Source organism: Haliotis rubra, unplaced genomic scaffold (genome assembly GCF_003918875.1).
Source record: "Haliotis rubra isolate DU_JTF1 unplaced genomic scaffold, ASM391887v1 Scf1187, whole genome shotgun sequence".
Classification (NCBI taxonomy): Eukaryota; Metazoa; Mollusca; class Gastropoda; order Lepetellida; family Haliotidae; genus Haliotis; species Haliotis rubra.
Genome location: NW_025765100.1, coordinates 202674 through 220396, shown reverse-complemented (window position 1 = coordinate 220396; position 17723 = coordinate 202674). Strand labels below are relative to the sequence as shown.

Genomic DNA, 17723 nt, shown 5'->3' with positions numbered 1-17723 from the left:
CAATGCGAAATAAGTTTTCAGTCATTTTGTTGTGATGGGTTTGCTTTCCATTCACAGATACGTCTTTGGGACATCGACATCGCCTGCCTGGGATTGTGAAGGTGTTGTCGTCATCTACATCTTCCTGGGTCTGAACGCTACAGCACTCGGAGGAGCACTGGTTCCACTGGATTGGACAGACCACGATTTACATTCTCTTCGATGCTGCCTCTTGTGACTGGATTAATGGTTTGTGAAAAACTCATTCTGAGATGCAATAAAAGTCAATTCAGCGATACCACCATGAGTCCGTCTCACAATGAACCCGTGAAGATCCGGGTTAGAATTGATCTTCAGCAACCCATGCTTGTCATAAGAGGCGACTTACGGGATTAGGTGGTCAGGCTCGCTGATTTGGTTGACACATGTCATCGTATCCCCATTGGGTAGATCGATGCTTATAATGCTGATCACTGGATTGTCTGGTCCAGACCCGATTATTTACAAACCGCCGTCTTAGAGCTGGAATATTGCTGAATGCGGCATTGAACAACAAACCAACCAACAAATCTTCATGTGTCAATTGATCGATGACAGTAGATGTACATTTCAGTTGTATTCAATACTTATCAATGCCAAAGAGCCATACAAAATATACCCAGGTTTTCCCTATAGAATGTACATGTGTCTAGCTCACGATATAGTGGTAGATGATTCTACATCAGGGGCATACCATAAGGTGAGTGAGAGAGTGAATATTCGCAATATTCCAGCAATATCACGGTGGGGGACACCAAAAATGGGCTTCACACATTGTACCCATGTGGGGAATCGAACCTGTGTCTTCGACGTCACTAGGCTTCCCCACCGCCCCACATACTATTGGAAAATGTATGGCATAATTACTCACTACAAAGTGTCCTTTTTAGTTTTTTGTCAGAAATGGTCCCAGTCGTGGTAACTATTTTGGGCTGTCAAACCAACAATCCACAAAAAAAATCACCCAACTGTTTCTGTAAAGGCATGAGAGCAGATTCCAGCGATGAATCTATACAGTATACAATATTGTATCGTTCACTGGCCAGTTAATAAAGCAAACGAAGTTGTGGTAACATATGCAAAAAATAAACTTATTTAATAGGTATGATGTATGATTTGTGAAAACAGTAACGAATCAACTTCCTTTCCTACTCTTAACTACACAGTCTATATCTAAATGCTGTGACAAGCTTGGCTCTAAAGCACGGGGCAAAGGGAACCACATTATATCCTCACAGGTTTGCCGGCGAACAGATTCTAGTAAAACAAGTATGCTTGTAGTTAAAACAATCGATGTTTCAACGAGATACGTCTCGGGATGCTCGTCTTTAAATATTCACTGAACACGAGAGGTTTCAATTTTATTGTTTACTCAAATCCTCCCCAGAGCATCTCCTTCTTAAAGAAGGAAGTATGGTTGATTTCTGTAGTTACAGACCGACACGGAAACGGCATAACTTCCTTCAGTTCAGGACCGCCTCCGTGGTGTAGTGGTTAGAGCGTCCGCCCTGGAGAGCGGAAGGTCGCGGGTTCGATCCCCGACCGCGTCATACCAAAAGATGGTCCCTGCCTGGCGCTCGGCATTAATGGGTACAACAAGGACTGGTCGGCTCGGAGACAGTATAATGTGTCTGAGTGGGGTATTCATGCTTCACTGCGGCATGGTATCTCAGTGGGTTAGCACTATAAAACCAGCTTCAGTCCGGGCTAGTTCAAGCAGCCGCACATACACATACACACGCATGCACGTCGTCATATGAGCGAAATATTCTCAACTACGACGTTCAACCCAATTTCACCTCACCTCGCCTCACCTCACCTCACCTCACCTTCAGTTCAGCAGGGGCTACAGTGAAACATATCCTGTCTTCCTAGGGACGTTGTTATTCTGGCTGCTGCTTCACAGCAATACGTCGATATGCTCATATCACCAGATGTGGTTATAGTAGCCTTGCTTTGACGCAACTTCAATGTTATGACTAGAAATTATATGAAATACACAATGCCATTTTAAAAAGTGGTCAAATGTAACATATGACTTTGCGTGCTGGCGATTAGGTGACTGACTCCGAGGGTGTGGATTCGAATCCCGGATGGGACTCAACCCAAAAAGTACTAGAATCTGTATTTTACTAAGAAAGTGTAATCCCAAATATAACATATGTTAGAAATTATATGTATTTTTAATGTCACTAATCCAGTTATATGACTGTAATAGAATGTGAACAATTCTGACAGGGTTTACATTAAGATTGTCCTGAATATAAACAGGAATTCAGGATTAATGTAGTTTCACATCTATGTCTGTGATATTCTAGTTGTTTTTACTTTCCTTTATTGGCAGGTTTTATTATCTATCTTTTCGTATCATGACTGGGACTTTCTTCATGACGATATGGGTGAAATACGGAAGATGTGACCATAAATTTTAACTCTCGCGTTAACGAAAATGTCGTGCAAACATGCCTTGAGATGATGAAATGAGAGTGAAGGTGCATGTCAAATTGATTAAAATGTTATGTAATTAATATAAAATTGGTTTCGAGCGTGTAGTTCACTGTCTGGTGTGTCCACCATTATGGGTGATGCACCGTCATCATATGCCGTTTAATAACTTGTGTGGTGTTGTCCTTGATATTGCTTGTCTCTCATTCCAGCTGAGTGAGTGAGTGAGTGAGTGAGTATAGTTTTACGCCGCACTCAACAATATATTCCAGCTATATGGCAGCGGTCTATAAATAATCGAGTCCAGACAACCCAGTGATCAACAGCATGAGCATCGATCTACGCAATGGGGATACGATGACATGTGTCAACCAAGTCAGTTAGCCTGACCACCGATCCCGTTAGTCGCCTCTTACGACAAGCTTGGGTTACTGAAGATCAATTCTAAATCGGATCTTTACGGGTCATTCTACCTGAACAGTGTGTCGACATGCTTTGATCATGGAACCCTGTGATTCTCTCCGTTCGTTGGCATTCACACAACCGCAATCGATTTCACAGATATTACCAACAAATATACTTAATGATTGCCCTCAGACATGAGTTTGGACAGTCTGCAAATGATCGAATCTGGACCCGCCAAACCTGTGTTTGACATTTTGAGCATCAATCTGAGAAAATTATAAACACATTTATCAACATTTTATACTATATTCATATATATATATATAAATTAATTAATCAACACCAAGAACATTTCGTTTGTCTGAGATGATTCTGTTATTCTTCTTGTCTACGTTCCCAACGTGTCCGGAAGGGCAGAGCATATTCACGAAAAGACTATTTGAAAAAATCTGTGCCTTTTTCGATGATAAAAGGGCGTGGGACGTTGTTAATAATAATAATGATCCTGGCTCAATTATTCATAGTGAAACAGCTGGTGGAAAACAAAGAACAAACACAATGATCATACAATCGAAACTTGCTGATGGTGATGAACTCGTTGAAAGGTCCCTTTCTTGTCCTCATGATGGTGATGAACTCGATTAAAGGTCCCTTTCATGTCCCCATGATGGTGATGAGTTCGATAAAAGGTCCCTTTCATGTCCTCATGATGGTGATGAACTCGATGAAAGGTCCCTTTCTTGTCCCCATGATGGTGATGAACTCAATGAAAGGTCCCTTTCATGTCCTCATGATGGCGATGAGCTCGATGAAAGGTCCCTTTCATGACCTCATGATGGTGATGAACTCGATGAAAGGTCCCTTTCATGTCCTCATGATGGCGATGAACTCAATGAAAGGTCCCTTTCATGTCCTCATGATGGTGATGAACTCGATGAAAGGCCCCTTTCGTGTCCCCATGATGGTGATGAGCTCGATTAAAGGCCCCTTTCATGTCCTCATGATGGTGATGAACTCGATGAAAGGTCCCTTTCATGCCCACATGGTGATCTCATGTTTCACCTTCAAGAGTAATAGTTTCAATATAACAGACCACCAACTATTTTTTAAACAAGAATTAATCATACTTTAAAGATTCAATTTGTTAACAAAAGGCAGAGGGTGTGTTACAAAAGCAAGTGACCATGGCCACCAGTTACTGTTTTATCAATCCAGGGTTGGAAGGACATCCCACACATAGTATCCTTTTTGGTCCACGTGTGTTTGTGTATTCTGTTTGTGCACCGCAGATGACGTCACGCCACCATGTGGCGCTAAGTGCCCCGCTGAATACTTTGGTAACATTTTCCTTAGCATCATCAACCGGTAATTCACTTCCTTTTCGATGTGTTCGTTGTGCTGAATCGAGGGATTATACTTAGCATGAAACCCAGGTTCACCTTGATGTTTGTATAAACAGAATATCACCATGCAGACAATGCCTCCGAGAAGGTCTACTGCAATGAGAGCTGCTGAGGCTATACCCATTGGGAACATAGGTACACGGCTATGATCCTGGATTAAAGACAGCTGTATGTCCGTTTCACTGAAGGTCAATACCACGTTCAAGGTTCCAAGAACGAGGACGCCGGCGTAGCAGAAATACAGCATAGCACACTGGAAGACAAAAATAGAAGGATTTGACACAATACAATGCAAGACATTACAGCGAAGTAAGAATATTGTTTGATCATAATCTAGCATTTTCTACATATAGAGGCAAACACGAATGTGTTTTTATTCATTCTTACTGTAATATTTAATGTTTGAAATTGACAGGATGGTGAGTTTTGAGGGTGTTTTATGGAACTAGACTTCTATAAGAGAAGTAGAGGGAAAGAACTTATTAGAGTAATGGAATGTTTTACTATGAAAAAGTAACACTACAGATGTATATTTTCACAATTACGAATTATCCCAGTGGATTCATGGGGATCTGTGGGCTTCATATATCCAGGTCTTTGTTTTGTAATGTGAGGTTTAAACAGATAATACCATCTTGCTAGATACGTACATAATACCAAAGGAAATACAGGAACAGATGAAACAACAATAATTAACAGGCAACGGATCAGAAGTGGACCTGAACTTAGTAAGGTGCTGCAAAGGACTCTTTGCGCAACAAAGTCCTAACAATTAATCACTGTGAACAGTCACCCAGGATGGGACGTGGTTCCACATCAGAACTAACAGTGGAATACATAGGATCTCATCCTCTACAAAACAGGTGAAATCATGCAGCTTCCATAGGCAAGGTCATTTATTTTTATTTGTGGGGAAATAACTTTCTGCAAATAAGAAAAGGTGATTTCCTCTTGTTAGACTCCTTTCAGGTGTGCATTGGCTTCACCATAATGTGATGTGCTCATAAGTGGGAGTAAATGCAACTGCAGATTGAGGCTTAAGATAGCATCCGCGCGTCTCTTGCTGTCCTGAGCCCTGACCCAGCAGCCTCAGACACCTTTCTCTAATCAGTCAAATCAGACTTGCATTTTATAGCCAGTTACGACGTCACGCTATTTGTTATGGTGTGGACGGTTTGGGCTTAGTTGATCGTTGTTTAACACTGCACAACAATATCCCAGCTATATGGCGACGGTCTGTAAATAATCAAGTCTGGATCAGACATTACAGTGATCAACAGCATGAGCATCGATCTACGCAATTGGGATACGATGACATGTGTCAACCAAGTCAGCGAGCCTGACCACCCGACCCATTAGTCGACTCTTACGACAAGCATGGGTTGCTGAAGACCAATTCTAACCCGGATCTTCACGGGCTGGTGTGGACGGAACAAGAAGTGTCCTGACATAAATTGAACACCCCTATCTGAGTCTACTCACATGGAAGAAGGTTCATTTCAAACTATAAATTTGTGTTGATGAACAGTTTACTGTGTGCAGTATGGTGCCTGGCTCCGCTCGAATTCCACTCGAGGTCTCAAATCACAGACCCAATGATCTGTTCGCACAGTAACATCGCTGGTGAATGCCGTCAGTGTGGTAAATCTATACCACAGGCGTCACTTTAGCCTTGCTCCCGCATTCATCCCACGTGTCATGGTGTACATAAACATTAAGCCACGTTAAGCCCAAACTGAAGTCAGAGTCAAATAACCCAAGTTGATTGCCATGACATGATGACAGGCAGATGCATTAACGTCTTGTCACACTTTGTCATTATATCAAGTTCAGGGAAATGATCAGCGTTGAGATTCATGTCAGTAAACTGTAGATAAGAGTGCCATTGATCTTTCCTTATCAACTTTTCAATAGATAGAAACGACAAAACCACATCAATAAGAAGTGTCTGCTAAAAGCAGAGTCGATTTACAATTCTGACTATATCATGAGTATGTGTTCGTTTGACGCCGCATTCAGCAGTTCCTATAACAGCTGTGCGACGCGATCTGTGAACAGTCGACTCTGAACTAGACAATCCAGTGATTGACACTTGAATACATAGCGTGTGTTTATGAATCGCCAGGAAATAGTGATGATACCATGTGTTCGCGAAAAGTTGAGCTTATCCTGCCCCACCAGTGGCACCTGTCATACACATACATGCAAAGGCTTGTCAATTCTTTGCCTGAAAAAATCAAAATGGGGATTTGCTTGATTTTAGTCACAGATGCCTCAAATTTTGAAATATCCTCCACAGCTTTATTGAGTTGTGAAATCTAAGCCCCAAAGGCTGGCTATGTTGGACTGGTGTTGAAAGAAACACATCCACAATTAGGGGAACACATCTGGTGCCTATCCTACTTCTTATCTTAATGTGTTCCCCCTAAGTTCAGTGAAATGACCAGCAATGAAAGACATGTTAGCAAACAGAAGATGAGGGTGTCAGTTTTCTTTTCTTGTTCCACTGCCTACAGTCCTGCTCAAGGTACACAATAAGTTGTATCCGACTTTCGAAAACGTATTTGTTTTGCTCCAGCTCTATGAAATAATTAGCGAATTTTCTGACAATACAAAAACAAAGGAGGTAATTTCTCAGAATGATATTCACAGAAAGGAAATAACTATTTTATTTTATATCCTGTTGAGTTCTCATTATGTACGTCCAAGATCGACCCAAAGCCAATTTCTCCTATAAACCTTTTTGAGGTCAAAGCTTTCCGGTAGGTGTTACTCTCCGAGGACAGTAGAATAACAATGTTGTGTTGATTTTAAAACCGTTCAAACTTAAAGGCACAATGTCACACATTTTCGACAATATTTTGACCTATATTTTATATATTGGGGACATATGCACTCACGTTAACTTCCTATTGATGCAATAACAGACTTATTATCCCTTACGAATTGCCTAAAATCGGTAATTGAAACTTCGAGGCGAACAGCTTCCAAACAGATACCACTTGCCATATATGGAATGTAAACAATTGGTCCGTACAACGAAGACTGTCGCACGCGGTGTTGTCGGTGTTTGCCGAACTGGTTTCAATCACAAGTTGTGTGTAGGATATGTCTAAAGAGCGCTCCAAGGGACATAACACTATGGGGTTCGCTTGAAACAATATACGGCCGGTAGAGGGCTCGAGAGTCGATTTAATGCAACGTTGCATTAATTCATTCGAACTTTTTAATTTCATATTGTAATCTAAATACGTTATTATTTTTGTGGGGGTGGGGGTGGGGATAAATTATAATGATAGCGTCCCTGAAGGCTGATAGTAATTATTATTAAGAGAAATGCGTTATGTGTTCTTAGGGACGTGTGGTGTGACATTGTGCCTTTAATTATCGTACGTCCTCCTTACCTGCCACTTGCATAGCTGTGGTGAGGTGTATTTTCTGAACTTTGAAGCTCTCACGGAGATAAAGCACAGAATGATGGACCCGAATAACTTCTGCAAAAAATATAGACAACACAAGCATGTAAATGTCTAGATGCATAATGACGACAACACAAGATATAATATATGACACTACACATCCAGTAAGTATCTATGTGCAATCCCGAAAAAGCAGATGTCCAGCTTCCTATGGTTGGATAAAGAGTATGAACACGATAAGGACAAGCGTTATGGATAAACAACTTCTTTATTCAGGTGGTGACCCGTGAAGATCCAGGTTAGAATTGGTCTTCAGTAACCCATGATTGTCGTAAGAGGCGACTAACGGGATCGGGTGGTCAGGCTCGCTGACTTGGTGAACACACGTCATCGTATCCCAATTGTGTAGATCGATGCTCATGCTGTTGATCACTGGATTGTCTGATCCCGACTCGATTATTTACAGACCTTCGCCATATAGCTGGAATATTGCTGAGTGCGGCGTAAAACTAAACACATTCACTTATTCAGGTGGTGCGACATTTCGATAAAGATTCTTGTATCGTTGTCAGGTTTGTCCTTATCTGACTCTCCAACTTTTAAAAATGCCTCTCAAAGGAGTATGAACAAGTCCTACAATATAAAGGTCATATGCGCTATACGTGTACATCCATCTCAGTTAAGTATTCCAGTCTTCTTTAACGTCTCTTAAATGCCAGCAGACAGAAACGGCTTCTTCGTTGTCTGGTCACGTAACAAACGGTCCTCAGGAAAGCTTGGTCAGCTAGGGGTGAATAGTATCCTGCAGCAATAGACCCTGTGAGTCGTTAACGATGTAGGGCAATCGGGTCTGAGATTAGTCTTAAGGACGGTGTCCGGCACTATGGTATCTTGCCCGACATTTCTACGGTCAAAGAGCGTGCTGATGCTGTTGCATCTGTTTAAGAAGGTTGGAAACAATTACATTATCTAACTACCACCAGTGGATTTTGGCTGACACATTGGACTTGACTGAATCAGTTGTTTTCTCAACATACATACAAGTGGCGATAATAATTGTATTGAATAACGGTATCCAATACTCCCACGGAGACGGGCACGTTGTGATTGCCCTTGGGGGCAGCTCTGTTAAATGTCACCCTTGTCTGCATTGTAAACTGTTCACGGAAAAACGGAATTTTATTGCCAGTTCAAACTAAAACACACACACACACACACACACACATTACTTCATACATGTAATGCCATTACTTTTTTACATCACTCTCGATGTTTATAGAAGTTGACCTATTTCAACACGCTCTGAAAGGAAACAAGCTAATAGGATTGTGGATCAAGAAAACACATTTTAAATGTGTTAAACAATTTCTCTGTATTCAAGGTTTTAACCGCATCTGAAAACATGAAAACATTACAAAAGTATTGATTTTCCTCAAGGAATTTATAATATTGTTTGATGTCTAAACTAACAGAAGTCGATTTCTCTGTGTGTACGTACATTTCGCCCCACTGATAACGTTAACCCATTGAAAATTAACTATTTTTTTATAATAAAAAAAACCAAAACATCGACTCCAAATGGATCCCCAAACAATACTTAATCTTGAGGTTATGAGGCAATCTGGACTTGCAACATCAATCTTGAATTCACTTTTTAATGTATTCGCCGGAATATTGGCGATAAACAGCATGTAGGATAGAGCAGTGAAATAATTCACAAATTGTTACGGCTTCTACATCTGGAACAACATTATGAGATAAAGAGATGCATTTAAACAAAAGTGAAGACGACAATTGTATGGGTATTCAATACCAGATATGTCGAGTGCAAGAATGTTATGTCATATGAGACTTTTGGAACAATTCTCGCACAGCAATATCTCGGCTTTATTGATGTAAGTTGTTAAGAGTAAACCGGGATCAACTTAACATACCAACTAGAAGGACGCACTTGAACCATAATGTGATCACTTCTCACATCGGTAACTTAACGTGTTGTAAGCCTCCCTAAAGGTGTTACCAGAACATGGATTGCGGATCAATGTCAGTTCGCGAGAAACTTTCAACGTTCCCTGCTGGTCATTGGAAGAAATATTTCAAATCAATTCCTTCCTCATTCACTGTTGTAAAATTACATATCATGATATATCGACGAATTGTCACTTTCACCATCAATAAAGCAGTATGCTATCAACTGGTACATGTGCTATTGTATGAGGTTTAGGGTGAGTGGAAGAGAAGGCTTTACACACCGTATCCATGTATGGAATCGACCGGATAAGACCATATATAAAAATAGTCCTGTTTCTCATCACCGCCTGACCAAAAATTTGACCCGACCCTAAGATTTGTTTGAGATTTTACACTAGAGAAAATGCAACTTTGACACTCAAAATGAGCATGAAATTTTCACACGACTAGGTTTTGATTTTCTATCGGAGAAAAATGTGTAAGTTTCCTCAGAAATCAAGGGTTTTTGGACATTAAAATGTGAAAATAAAATCCACCCGCCCGACGCATATTTTTCGAAAAAGTGACGAGAAACAAGAAGATTTTTTATGTGGTCTAACCACTGAACTATTTACCGACTTTGGAACTGAGCGAGGACATTAGGAAGAGATAGGTAAGAACATTGATAATTAGAGATCCATTGCAGAATTCTGACACTATCATAAGTATATGTTTATGAAATATATCTGCATCCGCAACAGTAATAATTTCATTGAAATTATCATACTGGTTGGAACTAGTTGAACTATCGAATAAAAAACATATCATATAAAATATCATATAAAAAATTAAATGAGACGACAAAATACTCACTCTTCAGTTAGTATATATCTACTCATTTTCTCACAAACGTCGGCACATTTAATGTTATTTGTGAATTGATTTAATTCTACTAAAACATCTTGTTCATATATTTGCTGGTGGAGCTTTTCTTTTAATCCACATTATCAGTTTCATACCCTATCATGAACTAACATTAGATGAAATATGCATGTCTAGAGACCTATGTGCAATTGATCAATACACCCCAAGAAGTGATATGACCTCTTTATAAGAATACTACCACTTCAGGGAAGATTTACAATCACAGGAAAAACAACGTGCATACAAGTGGCGATAATAGTTGTATTGAATAACAGTATCAGTCTAGAAACCTATGTGCAATTGATCAATACACCCCAAGAAGTGATATGACCTCTTTATAAGAATACTACCACTTCAGGGAAGATTTACAATCACAGGAAAAACAACGTGCACGTAACGTTGCTTCAGCAGAACATTTTTGTGGATCTAATTTATATTCCACTCCATGGCGTGGTGTCTGTCATGGTTGGGATAGTTTTGGGAGACAGTTCATGCAGCCATTCATGTGTTGAAAAGTCACTGAAACATCTGATGGTGCTTTTCTTTTAGCCAACATTACCAATGTCATACCCTATCATTAACTAACATTAGTTGAAATGAACAATTATAGTAATGGACTCCAGTGACGACCGTGGCGGATGTGAATCGAACTTCTTCATTTGACAAATTGACAACAACACCCCAGGGGTTCACTCGTCAACCATTGTTGTTTGAAGTCCGGGTAACATTTCTGAGATGGAATATCGCGGTGAAATAATGTTTCACAGCTGGTTAGTGAAGATGAAACGGTCGATGATACAGACAAATGTGTGGAGCTGCTCTTCTTAAGAGGCAGGGTGAAAGGGTAAACGTTATCAGATGAAAAAATATGAATCGGCATTGTGAGATTTGCTTGGGCTATATTCTACCCTACGTCCTCACAATTCATTGACAATGGCCGCACCATTCATGGTGATAAGTTATTTTTACTTGTTTATGCATTTGTAAACATATTTCTGCGGACTTAAAATGGCATCAATGTATCCAATGAAAATGTACAAATCAGCATTGTGGGGTTTCTTGGGATATATTCTGGTGTACGTCTGCACAATTCATGATGAAGTTATTTTTTACTGTTTACGCATTTGTTGACTTAAACGCTTCGAAGGAGACAACTTTCACCAACTGCTTACTCTGGATGTGGTTATTGTGAGAGACAACTTTCACCAACTGCTGTAATCAACAGGGGAAATGTGGCACTTTTGACAAAACAAATACACGTCATTGTGAGATAGTTGGTTTGCCGGTTTTACGTTTACAATATGGCGGCGGTCTGTAAATAATGGAGTCTCGACCAGACAACGCAGTGATCGACAGCATGAGCATCAATCTACGCAATGGGGATATGATGAAATGTCTCAACCAAGCCAGCGAGCCCGACCACCCGATCCCGTTAGTCGCTTCTTATGACAAGCATGTGTTGCTGAAAACCACTGTGAGACAGACTCCTGGTGATCGCACTTAACTGATTTATCATTTAAACGTTGAACACTTTTTTCATCTCAGAATGAATTTTGTACAAACCATTACTCCAGTCATAAGAGGCAGCCCCGTAGAAAATGTAAATCGTGGTCTGTCCAAAGCCAGGGCAACAAGTGTTCCTCCCAGTGCTGTAGTGATCAGCCCCAGGAGGATGTAGATGACAGACAACACCTTCATAATCCCAAGAAGGCGATGTCGATGTCCCAAAGACGTATCTGTGAATGGAAAGAAGAACACCCCATCACAACGATGGTGCAGCCGGAAAAACGTATTTCGCATTATTTCGGTAAAACACTTATATACATCCAGGGGCAGTGGGGTAGCCTTGGTGGGTAAAGCATTCGCGTGTCACGCTATCGACCCAGGTTAGATTCTCCGCATGGGTACAATTTAATGTGTGAAGCCCATTTCTGGTGTTCACCACCGTGGTATTGCTGGAATATTGTTAAAGCAGTTTAAAACCATACTCAGTCACCCACTCACTTCCAGTTATATGAGGGCACAGAGACTAGAGAGATTTGTGAGCAAATTATTGTCACCAGATCTTTATGAGTTTGTTCTGAGTGAGTATGAACTTTCGCTGCAGAATCCGATGGGGGTAACATGTTCCAGCAACTATAAAATCATGACATCGCTGGACTCTAGAAAACTGACGTGGTTGTTAATACTTTAAAGGCGCTAGTTCAGGTACTCTACAGTTTGTTTGTTTAGGGGGTTTTTTTTGTTAATAATCCAGACTGGACCAGACAATCCAGTGATCAACATCATGAGCATCGATCTACGCAACGAGATAGGATGTCATGTGTCAACCACATCAGCGAGAGTACTAGTGACCGCCCTATTAGTCGCCTCTCACGACAACCATGAGTTGCTTAAGATCAGTTCTAACCCGGCCCTTCACGGGTACATTGTAGGTACTCCACTGAGGCCAGTGAGAATTGTTTTCGATGACCTGAGTGAGTGAGTTTAGGTTTACGCCAATTTTAGCAACATTCCAGCAATATCACGTCGGGGAGACCAGAAATGGACTTCACATATTGTACACATGAGGGGAATCGAACCCAAGTCTTCGACGTGACGAGCGAACGCTTGAACCACTAGGCTAGGCTACCGGACTAATGGGTCCTGACACTGCTGTAGATACACGCTGCATGTCAAATTGACATTCCTTGACCACCAGGTCACATTGGTACAGTGAGTGAGTGAGTTTAGTTTAACGCCGCACTCAGCAATAGTCCAGCTATATGGCGGCGGTCTGTAAATATTCGAGTCTGGACCAGACAATCCAGTGATCAACAGCATGAGCATTGATATGCGCAATTGGGAACCGATAACATGTGTCAACCAAGTTAGCGAGCTTGACAACCCGATTTCGTTAGTCGCCTCTTACGACAATCATGGGTTACTGAAGACCAATTCTAAGCCGGATCTTGGTACAGACAATATCAGTCAACAAAAACATCAAACTGACATCATCAGACAAAATATATAGTAGCATTTGAGGCTGGATAATAACCAGCGTACGTCGAAGGAGAAAACGTTAAAAGAAATGATATTTTTGTGTTGGGAATATATATACAATTCATAGCAGTGCTTTTGGATACTTTCAGGACGTTGAGATTCATCACCAGCAGACATAGATAATGAAAAACCTTCCACATTTCGAGAAAGAAATATCAGCCTGATATTACCTCAGATGAAATATGCATGTCTAGAGACCTATGTGCAATTGATCAATACACCCCTGGAAGTGAAATGACCTCTTGTGATACCGACACTATAGGGAAGATTTACAATCATAGGAAAAACAACGTGCATGTAACGTTTCTTCAGCAGAACATTTTTGTGGATCTATATTCCACTGCAGCGAGTTGTGTCTTTCATGATTGACTCGGATAGTTTTCGGACATAGTATGTAAAGCTACGTATGCGTTTAAGAGATACAAGTGTTCACTGAAACATCATGACCGTTTCGCATATGGATATTTTTGTATTCCTATTCTCATAAGTGAGTGAGTGAGTTATTATTTAACGTCGCATATTCTCATAAGGCTCACATGATGTGTTGAGAGGGAGTGAGCGAGTGAATCGGGCTACATCACGACGGGGGACACCAGAAATGGGCTTCACATGTTGCACACATGTGCGGAATCGAACCAAGGCCATATCTACTGCTGTTTTATAAACATAATTTGTATGTCATTTCTATTTTGGCTACCATTGCTAACTCCAGCGACTGAAGGGATGATGCAAATCAAGCTACAGGGTCCATGCAGATAGCAAAAGTATCGTAATTCCCCATGGTCCCTGGTATGGTGATGCACCTTCAGATCTATAGCCCGTTTATATACGGTATTGTCTTGAAGAGTGATACCATTGTCGACAGGTGTTATAATCGTACCTTAGTTAAAATGTGTGTGTGTGTGTGTCTCTGTGTGTGTGTGTGTGTGTGTCTGTGTGTGTGTGTGTGTGTGTGTGTGTGTGTGTGTGTGTGTGTGTGTGTGTGTGTGTGTGTGTGTGTGTGTGTGTGCGATTTACTAACAGTATGGCTGAAATATTTATGGCTATAAATCTCCACTTCTTCACTGACACCTTTGACGTGACGAGCGAACGCTTTAACCACGAGGCCACCCACACCACCCCTGACATGTCAAGGTACGGTATCAAGATCCCAAATTGTTTGTATAACATTGTTATGCATTGTCGTCGATAAAATATACACCCTGTAAGCATGTTTCTTGGTATTCATAACACTGTATTTGATTCCTGTTTTGAAGTCACTGTGCTCGTTCATATCAACACGGGGCGGTGGGATAGCCTAGTGGTTAAGGCGTTCGCTCGTCACGCCAAAGACCGGGTTCGATTCTCCGCATGGGTACAATGTGTGAAGCCCATTTATGGCGTCCTCCGCAGTGATATTGCTGGAATATTGCTAAAAGCGGCATAAAGTCAAAACTCACTCACTCACTCGTGGCATTCAAAACACAGTCCTGTTTTGAAGTCACGGTAGTCGTTCATATCAACACAATAGTTGAGTATAACCCCCTCCCTGGCGTCAAGTACGACTACAGCCTTCGTACTGCCTGGTAATTACAGAAGCATGCAGTATCATGTTTACCCATGCTAATTTGATTCCTACTTTTAACCTTGTCATATTGCACTGCATGTTATAATGGAACCGTCTACTGTAAACCTAGTTGCCTGAGATTCTGCATGATCGTAATCCATCAATGTCCCTTAAACTGTGCAATAAATACGAATATTTTATAGATAAGGTGGGTCATGTGAAGTATTGTGTTTCAAATAATGCAATGTAAAACCATGCTGCGACGTCGTCATGGGTAATTAATAGATTCCGATTTAAAAAGACAGTTTCATCATCGATGAAGTATTTGGATCAATAACAGTTGCAACCAATATTGATTAACACATATATAGCTGTACATAAAAGACCCGGGGCGGTGAGGTAGCCTAGTGGTTAAAGCGTTGGCTCGTCACGCGGAAGGCCCGGGTTCGATTAACCACATGGGTACATTGTGTGAAGCCCATTTCTGGTATCCCCCGCCGTGATGTTGCCGGAATATTGCTAAAAGCGGCGTAAAACCAAACTCACTCCCTCACTCACTCACATAACAAACCCATGTTGGATTTTCGGTACAGAACATTTGAGAGGCATGTTAGAAGTTAGGACGTACAATATTGAACACTGTTTATGAGTAGCAACATATTTATTTAAATAAAAGAAGTTGTTATCCATAAAGTTTGTTCAATATTGTACGCACATACTTAATACATACTCCTGGGATCAAATACCCCAGCACCTTGATGTTTTATATGTCCATTTATATTAATATCATTATTGTGTTTGCATGATTATTTTGACTCACGTGGCGCACCATACATTGATTTTAGATATGCAGGTGCTACGATCAAGGACGAGCATCACGTGTAATATGCAAACCCGTCATTAAGCAAATATTCAATTTCAGTAAACTGTTCTTACTATTCCATATATGTAATTTTGTTTGAATCCGCATCGTTGACAAACCATCAACTAAAGTATGACATAACTTCACATAATAAAGTGGTCTTAGGTATTACTGTTTTGACCTTATCATTTGTGCATTTCATATTGTCGTGGTGGGTAGCCTAGTGGTTAAAGCGTTTGCTTGTCACGCCGAAGATCGGGTTCGATTCCTTACATGGGTATATTGTGTGAAGCCCATTTCTGGTGCCCCAGCCGTGATGCTGCTGGAATATTGCTAAAAACGGCGTAAAACCATACACACTCACTCACTCTTACTGTAATAGTCATGGTTATGGTAACAAATCAACAAATCTAATGAATCAATTAATATAAACAGGTCACCTAAGGAACCACGCACCTATTTCCCCAAAGGGAACAAGAGCAAATTCTGGCTATGTCTCGATAATGTTTGTGTCGTTCACTGAAAAGAAAGGTTGTTTGGTTGTTTGTTATTTGTCTTCAGCAGCCCATGCTGGTCGTTAGATGCGACTAACGGGATCGCGTGGTCCAGTTCGCTGACTTGGTTGGTAGAAAGAAGCGACAAAACCCTTTCCACATTCATAAGAAATCTCTGTCAAAAGCAGAGTCGATTGTACAACTGTGACTATATCAAGAGCAGATATATGATACATGTCACCGTGTCCCAATTGCGTAGATCGAGGCTCATAATATCAATCACAGGATTGTCTGGTCCAGACTTGATTACTTACAAACCGCCGACATATAGCTAGAATATTGTTGAGTTTGCCTTTAAACAATAAACAAATAAACAAACTTACTTTATCTGCTGTTCAGTGAATCGCGCAACGATCATTGAAACATCGCCTGAACTTAAATACACGAGATATTTCTTTACACTTTGATACCGTAGTCATTTACGTTCTAGAAGATCATACTCACTTTTGTTAAAATGGACATCGTTATGAAGCAAGCTGACAACCTGGTATCCATGCTTAGATGAAGGCTTCATCCCGACAGCTTCGCGCAAGCGAGATCACATTACAGACTGACAGACTTGCAGCTTAGAAAAATCAATGACATTCTAGACGCACAAATACGCATGCGTGCTGTAAAAACAATCAATGCTTGAATAAGATCGTCACGGGTTTGTGCGTTTCAATCCCATAAAATATTCATGACAATTTCAATGTGACGAAAAGTAAGATCGGTAACCAGGAAGAGGGAACAATCAGCTGAATCACCTGGAGGAACATCAGCGGTACATTGCCGAGATGTGGAACATCCATGTAACCACAACAACCTGGTTGTCAATGTTTACTGAAACAGCCTCAGTACCATTTCCATTTTAAGATGAAATTTGTTCCATTTTCTGTCTTTGCAGACTGGCGTGGAAATGAAAGCATCAATTCTATGAATTGAGCAGGGCTCAGTAATCCATAATTCCAATTACAGTTGTCGCACATGGGAGCAATACATCCTGCCTCTCTGGCTTTTCTCAAGGGACGCTTGTGATTCTGGCTGCTGTTTATGATTGCATAATATGTTTGAGTTGCTGTTATCATCACCCTGTGATTATAGCCTTTTAAAGAAATGTATACAAATTGGGCACAAGTGCAAATAGTTTCCTAACAGTATTCATTTTTTGCATTG

The 17723-nt window shown here is 40.7% G+C and overlaps 1 protein-coding gene across 1 annotated transcript; it reads right to left on the bottom strand.

The window, feature by feature from the left end:
- Positions 1-3152: 3152 nt before the first annotated feature.
- LOC124260185 lies at positions 3153-17318 on the bottom strand. Its single transcript, XM_046694448.1, has 4 exons — positions 17013-17318; positions 12128-12300; positions 7676-7765; positions 3153-4524 (listed from the first exon to the last, which is right to left on the bottom strand). The coding sequence occupies exons 1-4, from the start codon at positions 17080-17082 to the stop codon at positions 4075-4077; spliced, it is 783 nt and encodes a 260-aa protein (XP_046550404.1). The 5' UTR covers positions 17083-17318; the 3' UTR covers positions 3153-4074.
- Positions 17319-17723: the final 405 nt, after the last annotated feature.